This window comes from Muscardinus avellanarius (genome assembly GCF_963383645.1).
Source record: "Muscardinus avellanarius genome assembly, chromosome: 10".
Classification (NCBI taxonomy): domain Eukaryota; kingdom Metazoa; phylum Chordata; class Mammalia; order Rodentia; family Gliridae; genus Muscardinus; species Muscardinus avellanarius.
In genome coordinates, this window is record NC_137796.1 from 60,181,788 (window position 1) to 60,200,103 (window position 18,316).

General features: G+C 53.8%; 2 protein-coding genes across 2 annotated transcripts in view; one reads left to right on the forward strand and one right to left on the reverse strand.

Moving 5' to 3' along the window:
* Window positions 1-3,421: 3,421 nt before the first annotated feature.
* EMP3 (epithelial membrane protein 3 (MAM blood group)) lies at window positions 3,422-9,985 on the forward strand (the record flags this gene model as incomplete). The annotated part of the gene is made up of 5 exons (XM_080703330.1): window positions 3,422-3,460; window positions 4,864-4,982; window positions 5,242-5,344; window positions 7,106-7,246; window positions 9,816-9,985. The coding sequence occupies exons 2-5, from the start codon at window positions 4,905-4,907 to the stop codon at window positions 9,983-9,985; spliced, it is 492 nt and encodes a 163-aa protein (XP_080559456.1). The 5' UTR covers window positions 3,422-3,460; window positions 4,864-4,904.
* A 1,777-nt stretch (window positions 9,986-11,762) lies between these two features.
* Window positions 11,763-18,316, reverse strand: part of TMEM143 (transmembrane protein 143) — a gene marked incomplete at both ends in the record, with an annotated part of 30,497 nt that continues 23,943 nt past the window's right edge. Inside the window, 2 exons of the mRNA XM_080702630.1 lie at window positions 11,763-11,968; window positions 12,401-12,590. Coding sequence (XP_080558756.1) covers window positions 11,763-11,968; window positions 12,401-12,590 — 396 coding nt within the window. The remainder of the gene's footprint in view (window positions 11,969-12,400; window positions 12,591-18,316) is intronic.

An 18,316-nucleotide genomic window follows, 5' to 3' on the forward strand; every position in this document is an offset into this window, starting at 1 on the left:
CGGGGCGAGGGAGGGGCCAGGAGCTTATTGGTGGGGCGGGGCGGAGAGGGGCGTGGCCAGGACTGTGGGGCGCGGTGGGGGGTAAGGGAGGAGCCAGGGCCTTTAGGGGCGGGGCGGTGGGCGGGGCCTCGCTGCCTAGAGGCGGGGTCGTGCGGGCCCTGCTGTAGGAACTTGCGCATCGGGTCTCAAGGGCTACCTGAGCGTGGGGAAGCGCTGGCTGCAGAGACGCGGGAGGGGCGGGCTGCCGAGGATCGCTAGGACCCGCCGGGGCCGTGGGAGGTCGGGATGGGCTGTATGGCGGGCGCGAGCCCGAGGATCCGGGAGGGAAAGGCTGCAGCTAAGAGTGCCTGGAAGGAAACGGCTAGAAGGCCCCGGCGCTAGGCCGAGGGTCCTACGGGACCGGTCCGAGAAGTGCGTGCCTTAGGCTGATTAAGGCCACGTTACTCTGAGACTCTTTAGCCAGGAGGCGGCGCCCAGGCCGGGAGCTGCGAGGGAGGGGCTCTCGTCGCGGGCTCTCGGGAGCGCACTGCGCATGCGCGGCTAACGGCCGGGGAAGCCGCCCCAAGCCCGGGCCGCCTCCCGCGCCCGCGCAGTGGGAGGGGTGGGCGGGGCCCGGTGCCGCCCCGCCTCTGGACACGCCCCCTCGCTCCGCGGGGCAAGTCCCTCCGCGGCCAGCTGCTGCCCACGCGGGCCTCCGGCGGCGGGCGGTGGGCGCCGCTCCCGCCGGCTGGGTGTGCCCTCCGCCTGCGGTTTCCTGTGGGAGGAAGCGGCCCGCGGACGCTAGCTCAGCGCGTATCCTCAGAGGCCCGAAAGGGGGGGATCCCGCCACCGCCCTCGAGTCTCCTGACTCTGCCCCTTCTTCAGGCCCCATCCTGGGGACCCCTCCAGCCATCCTGGGGAGCCCAGGTCCTGAGCTGATTCAACTCAGGGACCCTCATTGCTTTTCCTCACATCCCCAGCTCATGTGTCCATGGTCCTTGGTCTTCTTTTTCCCCCAGGACTATGGTGCAGCCCCCCTGGGGTACACTCCCAGAAAAACACGTGACACCTTCCCCCAACCCCTAATTCTTCTCCCAGTGACCTTGACGTCAAAACTTCCTTGAGAATCCAAATTCAGACCCCAAACTCTATCCGCAGGAATTTAAGTTTGGGACTACTTAGCCCTCCTCCAGGGACCCTCATTTTGTACTGGCTTCTGCACTACGAATAAAACCCAGACAACTCCCTCAGACTTAAAGGGCACCCTTTGATTTCCTTTCCCACAATTCCCTCTGGCTCCTTAGGCTTCCATCACACTGGCCTTTCTGTCTGTTCCCCAAACACCCGGAGCTGGCTCTCTAGAACCTCCTCTTCAACATTCAAAGCGTTCCTGTCTGCAGGTCTCAAATCACAGGGCACCTCCTCCCAGAGGCCTCCCCAGCTTACTCTGTTTCAAAGAGCCCTTCCCCCCTTATCTCCATTGCTTGCAGTATTTCCTTCAAAGTGCTTATCGTGGTCTGAAATGTATCTTCCTCAGTGACAATATGCTTCTATTTTTTCTGGTGGGTGTGTGTTATTGAAATGAAACTCAAGGGCATACTACCTTTGAGCTACACCCCCCAGCCCTACTTGACTTTTATTTTGAAACAGGCTCTCGCTAAGTTGCCGAGGCTGGCCGCGAACCTGTGATCCTCCTGTCTCAGCCTCCCAGGTACTGGGTTACAGGGGTGCGCCATCATGCCCGGCTTACATGCTTCTGTTTATTGCCCATCTCCCTCTGCTAGAAGACAGACTCCATAACAGCTCAGGTCTGCTTTCTTCATTATTAATTTTTGCCTCAAAGTACATGCTCAATAAATGTTTGATGAAGGAAGAAATGTCTCAGGTGTGTCAGGTACTGGTACTGCCTTGCCGAATAACTAGCAGAGTTGTTGTTATCAATATTAGTTTATTGCCAGTGTTATGATTCCCACTATACAGAGTAGCAAACTAAGGCTCAGCCAAGACGTACTCTTTCTTTCGCTCTTTCGCGCTCTCTCTCTCTCTCTCCTCTCCGCCCCCCCCCCCCGGGGATTGAACCCAGAACATTGTGGCTCTGATCTACACCCCCAACACTATCAGCCCTATGTTTATTTATTCATTCATTCATTTATCCCAAGGATTGAACCCATGAGTGTTCTGCCTCTGAACTACAACCCCAACCCGGTTGTTTGGTTTGGTTTGGTTTTGGTTTTGGTTCAGTTTTTGGTGGTACTGAAGATTCAACCCAGGAGCATTCTACCTCTGAGATACACCCCTAGCCCTATTTTATTTTGAAACAAGGTCTCACTAAATTGCAGAGGACCTCATGAGATTGTTGAGGCTGGCCTCAAATCTTCAATCTTCTCATCTCAGCCTTCCAAGTACTGGGATTACAAGTGTGTACCACCTCCCCGGCTGTTTGTTTGTTTGTTTGTTTGTTTATTTATTTATTTATTTATTTATTTTTGAAACAGGGTCTAAATTGCTGAAGCTGGCCTCGAAGCTGGGATCCTCCTGTCTCATCCTCCCAAGTACTGAGATTACAGAAGTGTGTCATGCTCTACTCCTGAGATTCTTACCTACTACCTCCAGCCTACTCCAGAGTTTCACAGAGGTTCCATGACTCCCCACCCAAGCCCAATCCCTGTGGTAAGAATCTGGCCTCTTCCCAGAGACTCCTCCCTCCCACTAACCCAGTCCCAAAGCCCACCAAAGAGAGCAGAACCAAGACAAGAGACAGGACCCCAGGCCAGGCGTGGTGGCGCACCCTTGTAATCCCAGTACTTGGGAGGCTGAGACAGGAGGACAACAGATTCTCAGCCAGCCTCAGCTACTTAGTGAGGTACTCTGCAACTTAGTGGGACCCTGTTTCAAATTAAAGAATAAAAAATAGGTCTGGGAGTATAGCTCAGAGGTAGAATGACCCTGGGTTCAATCCCCAGTACCACAAAAAAAAATAAAAAGATTAGACCCCTCAACACACACACGCACACGCGCGCGCGCGCGCACACACACACACACACACACACACACACACACACACACTTGATGCCTAATCCAGATTTCTTCTAAATTCTCATTCCAGCCCCAGGAGGGAGTTCTAGAAGATGCCTTGCCATGGGTGGGGGCCCAGAGAATGAGGAACCAGAGTGCCTGGACCCTCCCACCATCTTCAGACCTCAGCTGGGCGCGGTGAGGGTGGGTATAAAAGGGTCAGTATATATTGAGTGGAACGGAGACAGAAGAGAAAGAGGCCAAGAGGCCGGGACATTAAGGGGAGGGGAGAGAGAAGGGGAGAAGGAAAGAGCAAGCAAGCAGAGGGTAGAGCGAGAGGGAGGGACTGAGGGAGGCCAGCCGGCGAGGGGGGGCCTCCAGAGGGTGGAAGGAGGGAGGAGAAAGGCGGGGCACGGAGGCCCGAGCAGGGACGAGACTCCAACTCTGACTTTTTCCGCAGCACTCGGTAAGTTTACGGTCCGTTATTCGGGCTGGGATTTCTTGATTTACTTGGGACTGTGGCATTGTACAAAGGGCACGTCCAGGCTGGAGAACTGCCGCCTCATCAGCCCCCTTAGATATTTTTGTGACTTAAGAAGTGATCTCTTAGCCCTCGGGGTGGGGATCTAGGAAGGGGTGGGCCGGCATGGATTTGGGGGTCCCAGAAGAGGCCTCCCCACAATGAGAACTTTCTGTAGGTTCTGGCCAGGGATGTGTACTCTCTCCTAAGAGCCCCACCCGAGGTCAGGAATTGCCTGTGAAATCCTCTAGTCTGGGGAGCCTCCAGGCCCCTAGTCTAGATACCACCCAAGAGCCCTGGGAGACTGGCTTCTCCCCCATCCCTAGTCTCCTCACTGTCTCCAGAAGATGTCTGGCAAGCATGGGTCTGGCAGCAGGGCGGGTGACTCGTGGGCATAGCCAGGGGCTGGGGTTTCCCTGGTGCTTGGAGAGGACAGGGTGAATGAGTCACCAGATGACTCACCAGCCCCCCACCCCCAAGGAGGGGAGCCTGTGAGTCAAGGATGCCTGTCACTGGGGCAGCTCCCAGCTCCTGAAAAATTGGGAGTGATCAACCAGAATTTTCATATAATGGCTCATATGTCCCCAGGGACAGGACTCTGGGGAGACAGGGGCCACAATGCTGGCCCTGTTCATTCCAGCCCCTAGGAGCATTCTCCAGCCCCTGAAGAACACAGGACTCTACCTCCTGCTACCTGAGAGACCCAAGAGCCAGGGCCTCATCCCTTCCTCCCTCACACCCAGGAGGCCAGGCCCAGCCCTCCACCCTCAGACCCAGGGGTCCAGGCCCCAGCCCTCCTCCCTCAGACCCAGGGGTCCAGGCCCAGCCCTCCTCCCTCAGACCCAAGGGTCCAGGCCCCAGCCCTCCTCCTGAGACCCAGGGGTTCAGACCCAGCCCTCTTCCCTCAGCCCAGAGTCTAGGTCCAGCCCTCTTCCCTCAGACCCAGGAGGCCAGGCCCAGCCCTCCTCCTCAGACCCAGGGGTCCAGGCCCAGCCCTCCTCAGACCCTGGGGTCCAACCCCAGCCCTCTTCCCTCAGACCCAAGGGTCCAGGCCCAGCCTTCCTCCCTCAGACCCAGAGGTCCAGGCCCAGCCCTCCTCCCTCAGACCCAGGGGTCCAGGTCCAGCCCTCCTCCCTCAGACCCAGGGGTCCAGGCCCAGCCCTCCTCCCTCAGACCCAAGGGTCCAGGCCCCAGCCCTCCTCCCTCAGACCCAGGAGTCCAGGCCCAGCCCTCCTCCCTCACACCCAGGGGTCCAGGCCTGTCCAGGGCCGCCCTTCCCTCTCAGATCCTCTCTATCCCCTGCTTTGTCAATGTCTGAGCATCCCACGGGCCTGTGCGCCCGCCCCTAGAGTTTCCATCTCCAGACCAGCCCCAGGCTTTCATCGCAGCCATGTCGCTCCTCCTGCTGGTGGTCTCTGCCCTTCACATCCTCATTCTCATCCTCCTTTTCGTGGCCACTTTGGACAAGGTAAGCCTTGGAAGGGAGGCATCAGGCTCCTGTAACTTAGCCACGCCCCTCGAAAAATCGCTGTGCCCCGCCCCTTTCCGGAGCCTCCGCCCCCCCCCCCCCAAATCTGGGATGCCCGGGCCTTTTCCCTGCTCCCATCCTCCTTCCATCCAGGCCCTCCCCAGTTCGTGGAGTCCCCTCAGTACCTCACCCCTCTCCTCACCGCCCCGGCCCTGCCCACCTTCCCTTCCTAACTGCGCCCTGTCTCTCTGCGCCCCAGTCCTGGTGGACTCTCCCCGGGAAGGAGTCCCTGAATCTCTGGTCCGACTGCACGTGGAACAATGGCACCAAAACGTGGGCCTGCAATAACATCAGCGAGAACGGTGAGCGCTGGCGGCCGGGGACACCCCAGGTCTCCCACTGGACCGGCCATTGACCCCTAAAAACTGAACAGGCCAGATCTGGGGCGAGGTCTCTAGGGCGAATGGGCTGCAAGCCCCCCACCCCACATCTATGATTCAGTAAGGGTGAGGAACACATACAGTAGGTTTAAGGAGTAGGGAGAAAGTCCCCCGAATTCTGAGAAGATACCGTTTCCAACCTTGTGATTAAGCAAGGCCCTGTATCAAAATAAGAACATGACAAGCCGGGCGTGGTGGCGCACGCTTGTAATCCCCGCGCTTGGGAGGCTGAGACAGGAGGATCGCACGGGTTCGAAGCCAGCCTCAGCTACTTAGTGAGGCTCTCAGCAACTTAGTGAGACCCTGTTTCCAAATAAAGTATAAAATAGGTCTGGGAGTATAGCCCAGAGGAAGAAAGCCTCTGGGTTCCACCCCCAGTACCACCAAAAAAAAAAAAAAAAAAAAAAAGAACATGACATGCCTATAATCCCAGCATTTGGGAGGCTGAGACTGAAGGATCACAGGTTTAAGGACCATCTCAGTAACATAGGGAGACTCTGTTTCAAAACAACAACAAAAAAAAAAAGGTGGAGGAAGAGGCTGGAGCTGGAGTGTAGCTTGGAGGTAAAAGGACTCTGGGTTCAATCCCTAGTATCACACACACAAAAATAAATAAATATTAAAAAGATGATTACGTTTCAGATGTGTGGAATGCTAGGAACATTTGGGTTCCACGCTTCAATATGGAACCTGACAGTTACAGGCCTGTAATCCCAGTACTTGGGAGGCTGAGACAAGAAGACAGCAGTTGAAGGCCAGCCTCAGCAACTTAGCAAGACCTTCAAAATTTCATGAGATAAAAGTAAAAGGGCTGGAGATGTAAATCAGAGGTAGAATGCCCCTGGGTTAAATCCCCAGGACCACCAAAAAATTTTTTTTCAGGTCTGGGAATGGAACCCAGGCATTTGACCTCCGAGCTACAGCCCCTGCCCTAATTTTTATTCTTTATTTTTTGAAACCGGGTCTCACTGAGTTGCAGACGGCCTCACTAAGTAGCTGAGGCTGGCCGCGAACCGCGATCCTCCAGGTCTCAGCCTCCTGAATGCTGGGATTACAAGCCTGCGCCATCACACCCGGCTCAGTTTTTTTTAACTTAAAAAAATTAATCAGCCAGGCGTGGTGGTGCACACCAGTATTTGGGAGGCTGAGACAGAAGGATCGCAGGTTCTAAGCCCACCTCAGCTACTTAGTGAGGCCCTCTGCAACACAGTTGAGACCCTGTTTCAAAATAAAGAATAAAAAATAAGACTGGGGGTGTAGCTCAGAGGTAGGATACCCCTGGGTTCCATCCCCAGTACTGCAAAAAAAAGAAGAAAGAAGAAAAAGAAAAAAGAAAAGAATTAATTAAAAGAATCAGGTTCTAAGTGAAAGAAGGTGGGGTGGGGGTGTGGCTTGGGAGTAGTGCACCGACCTAGCATATAAGAGGCATGGGGAAAAAGCAAAAAGGCTGAGTCCTTTACTCCTAAGTTTAAACCACGTGCTTTGCTCGGATTTCTATTCAATGTGGTACTGGAGATAGCCAAGGTAAGGAGAAAAAAAAAAGTCTCCCTATTCCACTAGAATTGATAAGGGAATTTATCAAGGTCTGAGGCCCACGATAGCATAAGTATCTAGGCTGTGTGGCTCTCAGGAGACGCCCCGCCCACCTGGTGACGTCCTCCCCTCTCCCCCTCCTCCCCGCAGGCTGGCTGAAGGCGGTGCAGGTCCTCATGGTGCTCTCCCTCATCCTCTGCTGCCTCTCCTTCATCCTGTTCATGTTCCAGCTCTACACGATGCGGCGCGGGGGCCTCTTCTACGCCACCGGCCTCTGCCAGCTTTGCACCAGTGAGCACCGCACTCGGGGAACTGACAGGAAGGGCTGGGCGTGTGCACCAAGATGCCCCATTTGGATATTTGGTGGAAAAAAACAAAAACGATTTTCAGCCGAGGTGTCTCCATGTACCAGGGACTACCGGGAGTTCTCAGTGACTCAGTGTTTTTGTTGTTGTTTTGGGATTGGGGATTGGAGCCAGAGCCGTTCTACCTCTGGGCCACCAGTCCTATTTTATTTAATTGTTACATATTTATTGTGGTCCTGGAGATTGAATCCAAGGGCATTTTACACTCAAGTTACACCCCAACCCTGTTTTTTTTTTTTTTTTTCAGTACTGGGGATGGGACCCAGGGGCGTCCTACCTCTGAGCTACATCCCCAGCTCTATTTTTTATTCTTTATTTTGAAACAGGGTCTCACCGAGTTGCAAAGGATCTCACTAATTAACTGAGGCTGGCTGTGAACCGTGATCCTCTGTCTCAGCCTTCCAAATGCTGGGATTACAAGCCTGGCCACCACGCCCGGCTTTATTCTTTATTCATTCATTCACTTATTTTTAGTGTGGTGCTGGGGAGTCAACCCAGGGGCTTCTACCTCTAATCTACTCTCCAGCCCCATTTCTTTTTTTGTTTGTTTGTTTGTTTTGTTTTGTTTTGTTTTTTGGTGGTATTGGGGGTGGAACCCAGAGGCTTTCTACCTCCAGGCTATACTCCCAGACCATATATATATATTTTTTTTTTTGAAACAGGGTCTCACTAAGTTGCTGAAAGCCTCACTAAGTAGTGGAGGCTGGCTTCGAACCCGTACGATCCTCCTGTCTCAGCCTCCCAAGCGCGGGGATTACAAGCGTGCACCACCACGCCCAGCTCTCCAGCCCCATTTTTTTGAAACAGGGTCTTGCAAAGTTGCTAAGGACCTCTAAATTGCTAAGGCTGACCTCAAACCCATGATCTTCCTGTTTCAGCCTCCCAAGTCCTGGAATGACTAGCATGCACCAAGCACCCAACAACTCAGTGTTTTTGTTTTATTTTGGTTTGGTTTAGGGTGTGTGTGTGTGTGTGTGTGTGTGTGTGTGTGTGTGTCCTGGGACTAAACCTAAGGGCATTCTCTGGTCTACACCTGCAGCCCTATTTTGTTTTCTTCTGAAACAAGAGTTTCACTAGGTTGCTTAGAGTCTTGCTACTTGCTGAGGCTGTCTTCCAACCTGCAATCCTCATATCTCAGCCTTCCAAGTACTGGGATTAGAGGTATACACCACCACACCCAGCAACTTGGGGTGTGTGTGATACTGAGAATTGAGCCTAGCAGCACTCTACCTCCAAGCTACAGCCCCAGCCCTATTTTATTTTTTGTTTTGAAACATAGTCTCACTAAATTGCTGAGGCTCCCACTAAGTTGCCCAGGCTATCCTGGAACCTGTCATCTTCCTGTTTCAGTCTCCCAAGTAATGGGATCTCAGGTGTGCACCCAGCGTTAACTCCTTAACTCAGTGGGTTGTTGTTGTTGTTTTTGTTTTGTTTTGTTGTGGATCTGGGATGGAACCCACGGACATTCGACCTCTGAGCTACACCCCCTGCCTTATTTTTTATTCTTTATTTTGAAACCGGGTCTCACTGAGTTGCGGAGGGCCTCACTAAGTACTGAGGCTGTCCGCGAACTGTGATCCTCCAGTCTCAGCCTCCCGAATGCTGGGATTACAAGTGTGAGCCACCACACCCGGCTTAACTCAGTGCTTTTTTTATATGTGTCTCTGAGTCACAGGGAACTGGCATGAGGGAACTCGGGGCTTCAAAGAGCCAGAGCTGGGTAAAGGATGTGGGCAGTAAGTTGGGTCTCAGGGATAAGGTGAGACTAATGAATACCAAAGAAGGGAGCTGGGAATCACAGCAGCAATGGTATGTTCTCCAACTGCCTTTTCTTGTTATCTATTGTGTATTTATTATGTATCAGACTCTTGAGCTGGGCGTGGTAATGCACACTTGAAATCCCAGTACTTGGGAGGCTGAGACAGGAGGCTCGCAGGTTCCCAGCCAGCCTCAGCTACTTAGTGAGGCCCTCCGCAACTTAATGAGACCCTGTTTTAAAATAAAAAATAAAAAATAAATGAGGCTGGGGATGTAGCTTGATGATAGACTGCCCCTGGGTTCAATCCCCAGTACCACATATCAGATACTTAGGGATTTTTTATTTTTTTTTTACTTTTTTTGGAGGGGGTCTTGTGGATTGAATGCAGGGGCATTCTACCTGCAAGCTACACCCTCAACTTTTTTATTATTATTATTTTGAAGCAAAGTCTTTCTATATTCATGAGGCTGACCTCCAACCTGTGATCCTCCTGTCTCAGCCTCCCAAGTACTGGGATTTCAAGTGTGCGCCACCACACCCGGCTCCTATCATTCCATTTTATGGATGAGCAAATAGGGCCCAGAGGTTACATAAATGGCCTGAGGGCCACTCTGCAGCAGTTTGGTTGCTGGGCACTGGGGGGAGAAGCGGGACTTTGCAGGCGCTCGCGGCGGTTGGGAGGTGCAGTCCTGAGGCCCCTGCTGATCCCCGGGTCTCGTTTTTCACCCCACCGCAGGCCTGGCAGTGTTCACAGGGGCCCTCATCTACGCCATCCACGCGGAGGAGATCTTGGCGAAGCACCCGCGTGGGGGCAGCTTCGGGTACTGCTTCGCCCTGGCTTGGGTGGCCTTTCCCCTGGCCCTGGTCAGCGGCATCGTCTACATCCACCTGCGGAAGCGGGAGTGAGCGCCACCCGCCCACCCGGGGCGTCCTCCACGGAATAAAGCCAACTGTTTAACCTCGGGCTTCTGACTGTGTCTCCTCCCTCACTCTCTTCCTTTCTGTTCCTCCAGGGACCCAGGCTGCACACTCCGGAACGGGGGTGGGGGGATGTCGAAGGGGGACTCCAACCCCACCCTCAGAGCGCCCATCTCCAAGCCCCCAGCCTTTTCCAACCAGGGACATACCAGCCCGTACTCCAAGCACCCGCTCCTTCCCACAGATCCAAGAGCTTTCTCTCTTGGGACCCAGGGGCCTGGGGGGAGCCTGAGTCTAGACCTTCAGACACTTCTGGAGGACCCAGGGGTCTGCCTGGGTCCCAGCAACCCTGATAGGGATCAGAAGCCTGGCAGCCAGTCCTTTCTATGTTTGCTCAAGGCTCTGCCACCCGTCGCTCACTCTCAAGGGTGCAGGTATGCTGTTTCTAAATTACTGATCTTTTTACCTTCTCTTCCGACCCACCCTCTAGCAAGTTTCCTTTCCTCTCTAAAAACCAACCCTTCCTCTTTTCGCCCTCTGAAAGGCTGACACCTCAATAAAAGTTAGAAGGTACAGCCCTCCTCACTAGGACACGGAGCACAGGCTGGATTTCACAGTCACCCACCCCCTGGATATGTGCTTTTGTGCACTGCACAATCTGTACAACTGCACAGGGCCACCCTCTCCTTTACGGGAGACCCAAACTCTGAGAACCAGGGCCTCGTCTCAAGAATCTGGGTTTTTTCAAGATCCTCTTCTGTAATCTAGTCTGTTTCAACAACCACAAACCCTTCTGCTCTCTCATCTAGAACCCACCTACATGCATTAGTACCCAAGGCCCAGAGTCCCTTTCCACGATCTTGCAGCCTCCCCTCCCTGCAATTCCATCAGCCTCCCTACTCATCGAGATTTATTACACATGATTTATTCCTTTGGGAAAGGAGACAGGGCAGAAAGTGATAGACCAATAAATATTGAGCAGGGCACTGGTGGTGGGGAGATCCAGACCGAGGTAGTTTCTGTAGAAAAGGGAGAGGGGCCCAGGCAGTGGAGGCGCCGGAGGCTGTCGGGAACCTGAGTTGGGCTGAGGGTGGTCTCTTGTTCCTGCAGGCCCACAGCTTTCTGCCTGGCACTGGATTCCCAGCCCTTCAGCCCGGACGCCCTGGTCAGCAGCTGACCAGGTGGCCACCACGCACACAGCAGCGACGAATACAAAGATCAGGTTCCTTTAGAAATTCTGATTGGTTGGTTTTCTGCAGAGACAATCGGGCGCCCAGGGCTGATGGTGCCCAGCAGCTGCTACAGGCGGCTTGCCAGAGGGCGGGGCCGGACGGCTCCCATTGGCTGTCACCCGGGCCCCGCACACCATGGGCATTTTGCCCCTGCAGGCTAAAAAGACAGTGATATACAGCCTCAGGAGGGTACAGCCTTCCCAGCTTGGCCTGGTAGCTCAAAGCCAGAACTGCAGAGCCGTGATTGGCTGACGCCCTCACCTCCTTGGCAAAACCATGTTTGAATGTTTGTGGCGGGGGTGGGACTAGAAGGCAAGCTAAACTGCTCCGATTGGCTTGTCGTCAGAAGGAGGCGGTGCCTAGCAACTGCCGACTGCCTTGGTTAGCTGCTTTACGTATACAGCGTATACAGCGTAGCAAAAATGATTGCCTGTCGGTAAATGGAAGATTGCAGAGTAGCCATGATTGACAGCTTGTCGCAGAGGCGGGGCTGGCTCTCCTCCGGAGCCGTGCGACCCGGCTGGGAGTGGAAGTCAGTTGTTGCTACTGCTGGGCCGGGCCTGCAGGGTGACTGGGGCCGACGGGTCGAGTGTGGGGAAACCCGGGGGAGGGTACAGCCCGACACTGAGGCTCAGGGCTTGCAGGTGGGCCAGGGCCCGAGATCCGTTGAAGGCCACTTCACAGCCAGACTGGGCCAGCAGCCAGCTCTCCACCTGGGCCTGGAGCCACCTGGAGGTCTCTGCAGGGGAGGCAGGTGTTATGAGGTCAGGCAGGGACGGGCCCGGGAGAAGAGCCGCTTTGGAAGAAACCTAAAGGGCTCACTTTAAGCTAGGGGTGCGGAACAGCTCTGTGGCCCTCACCTGGACACACACCTGGGACTCGTTCAGGAAAAATAGGGGCTCCTGCTCTATCCTACCGGGGCTCAGTAGGGAGCGGACAAGGTCTGCGGGGAGAGTGTGGGCTCACACAGCATGGCTGTGGGAGAGGGCCGCTGACCCTGAACCCTCATCCAGGTCAGGTCAGGAGAGGGCGGTCAGTCACAATGGAGACTGGGATCCCATCTGCTTAAGACGGGGTCTCCTCGAGCCAGGCTGGGGTCAGCATGGAGCCCGGGTCTCCTGGACCAGGGGCGCAGAGGCAGGGCTGGGGGGCTGAGCAGGACAGGGCCTACCTTCAGGCGGGCCGTTCGCGCCTTCCGGCCGACGGGCCAAGAAGCTGTGCGCCAACAGGGCCTCCTTGGTGTGCTCGTCCTGGGCGCGCAGGGCCAGGGCGCTGAGCAGTTCCGAGTTGTTGGACGTGCTGCGGTAGTACAGCATGTGCGCCAGCTCCAGCGCCTGCACGCTGCGCCGCTGCCCGAACATCTGCGGGCGACAGCGCGGCGTGCTCAGCGGCAACCGGCTCAGCCTGCGCAGCCCCTGCACACCTGCGACCCGAGCTGACTGCCCACCATGCCCAGGCTTCAGCGTGGGTCCCCAGGGCTGAGCTGGCCCCTGGGGAGCCGGGTTTTTTGTCTTTTGGGGCGTTTTGTTTTGTTGGTGGTACTGGGGATTGAACCCAGGAGCATTCCACCTCCAAGCTACACCTCCAGCCTCAGTTTGTGTTATTGATGGCGGGGGCGAGGGGGGGCTTTATTTTTGTTTCTGCTTTTGAAACAGGGTCTAAGTTGTAGATGGCCTCACTAAATTGCTGAACCTATGATCCTCCAGTCTCAACCTCCCAAGCACTGGGATTACAAATGTGCACCACCACACCCAGCCTCCAGCCCATTTTTAATTGTTGATTTTGAAACGGGGTCTCACTAGGTTACTGAGAGTTCCAATAAGCTGCTGAGGCTGTCTTCCAATCCAAGTGATCTTCCTGTCTCAGCCTCCCTGTGTGCCTCCATGTCTGGATAGAATGGGGCGGGGGAGTTGGTTGTTTTTTGTTTTTGTTTTATGAAGTACTGGGGATCAGACCCTGTGGTGTTCTACCACTACGCTACATTCCCAGCCCTTTTTCTTTTTCTTTTTTCTTTTTTGTACTGGGCATTCTATCTCCAAGGTACATTCCCAGCCCAATTTTTATTCTTTATTTTTGAAACAGAATCTTACTAAGTTACAGAGGGCCTCACTAAGTAGTCTAGGCTGTCCTCAAACCTGAATCCTCCTGTCTCAGCCTCCCAAGTACTGGGATTACAAGCATGAACCACCATGCCTGACCACCCTATCCCTTTTTTTTTTTTTTTTTTTTTTTTTTTTTTTTTTTTTTTGTGGTACTGGGGTTCCTGAAAGCCCTTCTACCTCCAGGCTACACTCCCAGACCTATTTTATTTTTGGAAACCGGGTCTCTTAAGCCAGCACGGCTGGCTTGGAAGCTGTGAGATCCTCCTTTCTCCGCCTCCCAAGCGCGGATTACAAGCTTGCGCCACCACGCCCGGCGCTAAGACAGGATCTTGCTAAATTGCCAGGCTGACCTCAAACTTACAGTCCTCCTGCCTGAGCCTCCCAAATTGCTGGAATTACAAGCATGTGCCAGCCGTACCCAGCAGGAAGTCCTGTGTCTGCCCCAGTGGCTCTCAGGCTGTCTGCCCCATCTGGGCAGGAAGACAACAGTTAAGCCAGGAGTGGTGGCACACACCTATAATCCATGTACTTGGAGGCTGAGACAGCAGGATCACAGATTCAAGAACAGTCGCAACAGACTCTCATCAACCTAGCAAGACCCTGTTTCCAAATAAGAAATAAAATTGGGCTGTGGGTGTAGCTGAAAGATAGAATGCCTCTGGGTTCAGTCCCTAGTACCACAAAAAGAAAAGAAAAAGGACTGGGAGTGTAACTCAGAGATAAAATGCCCCTGGGTTCAATCCTCAGTACCAAAAAAAGGAAAAGAAGGAAAGAGAAAAAAGAAAGGAAGGAAGAGCTAGGCATGGTAGCCTAAATTTGTGTGTGTATGTGTGTGTGTGTGTGTGTGTGTGTGTGTGTGTGTGGTATTGTGGTTCCAGGAAACCCTTCTACCTCCGGGCTACACTCCCAGGCCTAATTTTTATACTTTTTTATTTGGAAACAGGGTCTCTTAAGCCAGCACGGCTGGCTTTGAACCTGCACAATCCTCCTGTCTCAGCCTCCCAAGCGCAGGGATTACAAGCGTGCGCCACCACGCCCGGCTTTATTTTTATTTTTATATTTATATATTTTTGGTGGTACTGGGGTTCCTGGAAGCCCTTCTACCTCCGGGCTACACTCCCAGACCTATTTTTACATTTTTATTTGGAAACAGGGTCTCCTAAGCCAGTGCGCACGGCTGGCTCGAACCTGCGCGATCCTCCTGTCTCCGCCTCCCAAGCGCAGGGATTACAAGCGTGCGCCACCACGCCCGGCCGGTAGCCTACATTTTTAATGGCAGTACTTGGGAGGTGAAGACGGGAGGATGACAGGTTTGCAGTCAATGTCCACAATTTAGTGAGGCCCTTCACAACTTAATGAGACCCTGTTTCAAAATTAAAAAATAAAATAGGGCTGGGGGTATAGCTCAGAGGTAGAATGTCGCTGGGTTCAATCCCCAGAACGTGCATGCATACACACAGAAAGGAACAAAACTCTGCAGTCCACCCTGGGCAGGTGCTGGTGGAGTGCTGTCCTCCAGGGAGGCCTGGGGCGACCTGCCTCTGAAGTGAACACAGCAAAGGAAATGGCAGTGAGGCCTGGCACGGTACCAAGGACGCGGCTGTGTGCAGTTGTGCCTTCTTATGAGCCCTGCACCCGCGGCTTACATCCCCACAAGGAGACAGTGGAGGGCAAGAGGCAGGCACGGGGCCTGAGGGCCGGCCGGTATGGGAAACAAACATACTAGGTCCAGTGTCTGCCTCGGCCTTGCTCGCGGAGCTGCATTCTCCTATGTCAGAGGAGCAGTCACACCCCACTGGCACACAGTTGGAGCGGGAGGTCTCCTTGGAGAACCATCACCAATGGCCGCATGAATGGTCCCTTCAACACACACACCCACACCAACAGCATCTCCCCCACCTCTGGGGAACCTGCCCTCTTTCTCTGTCAGCCACGGCCAGACCCCATCCTAGCCAGCCTCAGTTCTCAGGCACATCCTGCTGTCCCCCAACTCTGTCCCCTCCCCTGCAATCCAGCTCAGGCTCTGTCCTCTCCTGCTAGGCACCTCACCCCAGCCTCCCCCTGGCCTCCCTCGCCCACCTCTAGTCTGTCCCTTCACAGTTCCAGAGCTGTCCCTGCCTTCCCCAGCTCACAGCCTTCCCATGGCTCCCCAGGGCCCTCAGAGACTTTAGCTCCTCGGCCTGGTGCCTGCAGCCCTCCCTACTAACCTCTTCCTGCCCCTCTCCTTTTTTTTTTTTTTTCCCTTCAGTACTGGGCATTGACCCAGAACCACTCTACTTCCAAGCTACAACCCCAGCCCTTTTTATATTTTGTGTTTGAGACAGGGTTTCGCTGAGTTGATGAGAGTCTCACCAAGTTGCTGAGGCTGAGCTCAAACCTGTGATCCTCCTTCCTCAACCTCCCAAGTACTGGGATTATAGGCATTCACCACCATGCCTGGCTCTGGCCCCCTTCAAATGCAATCCACATGGAACAAACCAATTGTCCTGAGCAGGCCCTGCCCTCTCAGGCCCCCAGGGCCTTGGAAGAAGCCAAGTCATCTCTGCTCAGTTCCTGGGAAGAACTCCCAGCATCATCCTCTAGGGTGAGGACAGACATCGCTTCCCACAGAGGAGCTCCTGCAGGGCCCCCAGGCACAGCACACAGCTGTGTCCCAGAGCCCTCCCAGGGCAGGGCTGGTATTGCACATCACTGGAGCACCCGCTCAACAGTCTGCCAGGCTGGCCCTGCCCTGCTCTGTGCTGGGCCAGGAGGACTTGTAGGGAAGCTGGGGTGTGGCAGGACCCACAGATGCGCCAGCCCAGTCAGTGTGGTCCAGAAAGGCTTCCCTGTGGCCAGAGGCCCTGGGGAGGGGGAGAGGTGAGCAGGGCTCCACCAGCCCAATGAGGGCAAGGACATTTTGGTGCAAGGGAACAGTAGAGCCAGCGGTGGCCAGTGGAGGGAGCAGGGCATGGGCAGGGTACCACCAGCCTGCGAGGGGAGCCCAGAAGCAGAAGCATCAGAGAGGCTGCCAGATGCCAGACAGGGTCCCCTGGAAGAGTGGTAAGGAGGGGCAGGGCAGGGCCAGCTCTAGGTGGCGGAAGGAATGAGCTGGAGGGTTGACTAGAGGCTGCAACAAGGGCACAAGAGACCATCAGAGATGGGGAACCCAGCCAGGCGTGGTGGCGCACGCTTGTAATCCTAGCATTTGGGAGGCTGAGACAGGAGGATCGCAGGTTCAGACAGCTTCGGCTACTTAGTGAAGCCCTTTGCAACTCTGTGAGACCCTGTTTCAAAATAAAGTATAAAATAGGTCTGGGAGTGTAGCCTGAAGGTAGAAAGCTTCTGGGTTCCATCCCCAGTACCACGAAAGAAAGGAAGGAAGGAAGGAAGGAAGGAAGGAAGGAAAGAAAGAAAGAAAGAAAGAAAGAAAGAAAGAAAGAAAGAAGAGAAAGGAGGGAGGGAAAGAAAGGAGGGAGGGAAGGAGGGAGGATGGAAGGAAAGAATGAAAGAAAGAAAGAATAATAGGGCTGGGGGTGTCGCTCAAAGGTAGAATGCCCCTGGGTTTCATCCCTGGTACCACAAAAAAAAAAAAAAAAAAAAAAAAAAAAAAAAAAAAGAGATGGGAACCCAAAGCCCAGTACTTGGGAGGTTGAGACAGGAAGACCACAGGTTCAAGGCCAGCCCTATTCACTTAGCAAGACCCTCAGCAATTTGTTGTGAAACCCTGTTTCAGACTTTAAAAATAGAGCTGGGGGTATAGCTTGGAGACAGAATGCCTCTAGGTTTGATCCTCTGTACAAAAATAAAAAAAAAAATAATAGAGAGATGGGGAGCCCCAACTCTGAAGGAGTGAGCATGAGTGGGGAGATGCTGCTGCCCATGCTGGCTGGGTGGCTGTGCAGAGGCAGCTGGGGTCAAGGTGCAGAAGTGGTTGTGAGAGCCTCGGAGGTGGGGGACCTCCGGGGGGGAGGAAGAGGGCCTGTGTCTTGTCATAGCATCTGATCTGAGTGTGGTTCCAAGACAAGGCAGGAGCAGGGGCTTGGGGGAGATGCTGGGCTCTGTGGTACATGGTGTGCTGGGGAAGGCAAGGAGGAGCCAGGGAAGGCACCTGTGGTGGGGACAGAGATTGGGAGGGTGACGGCTTGGAGGGAGCCAGGAGAGGGTGAGGCCGCAGCAGGGGTTTGGGAAAACGCTTAACGAAGGTACCAAATTATCCAGTGAACTGTTTGCTGTTTTGTGGTACTGAACTCAGGGCCATTCAACCTCTGCGCTTTTTTTTTTTTTTAATTTTAAAACAGAATATCACTAAGTTGATGAGGCTGGCCTCAAACCTGTGATCTTCCTATCTCAGCTTCCTAAATACTGGGATTACAGGCATGCACCAGGCCCGGCTGAACTGGTATGTGTATATGTGTATGTGTAGTACTTAGAATTGAACCCAGGAGTGTTCTACCCAAGAGCTACACCTCCAGCCCTATTTTTTAGTTTTGGTTTGAAACAGATTTTGAATCTAGTTTGAATCTAGTTTGAATCACTAGATTGCTGACAGTTTCACTAAGTTGTTAAGGTTGGTTTTGAATGTGTGATCCTCCTGTCCTGTCTCAGCCTTACAGGTAACTGGGATTATAAGTGTGTGCCACCATGCCTGGTTGAACTGTTTGTGTGAGTGTGTCTGTGTGTGTGTGTGTGTGTGTGTGTGTGTGTGTGTGTGTGTGTGTGTAATCTAGGGGCATTCTACCTCCAAGCTACACCTTCAGTCCTATTTTTTATTCTTTATTTTGAAACAGGGTCTCACTAAGCTGCAGAGGGTCTCACTAAGTAGCTGAAGCTGACTGTGAACCTGCAATTCTCCTGTCTCAGCCTCCCAAGTACTGGGCCTGGCTTGAACTAGGTTTTTTTTGTTTGTTTTGTTTTGTTTTGTTTTGTGTGTGTGTGTGTGGTACTGGGGTTCCTGGAAGCCCTTCTACCTCTGGGCTACACTCCCAAACCTATTTTTTATATTT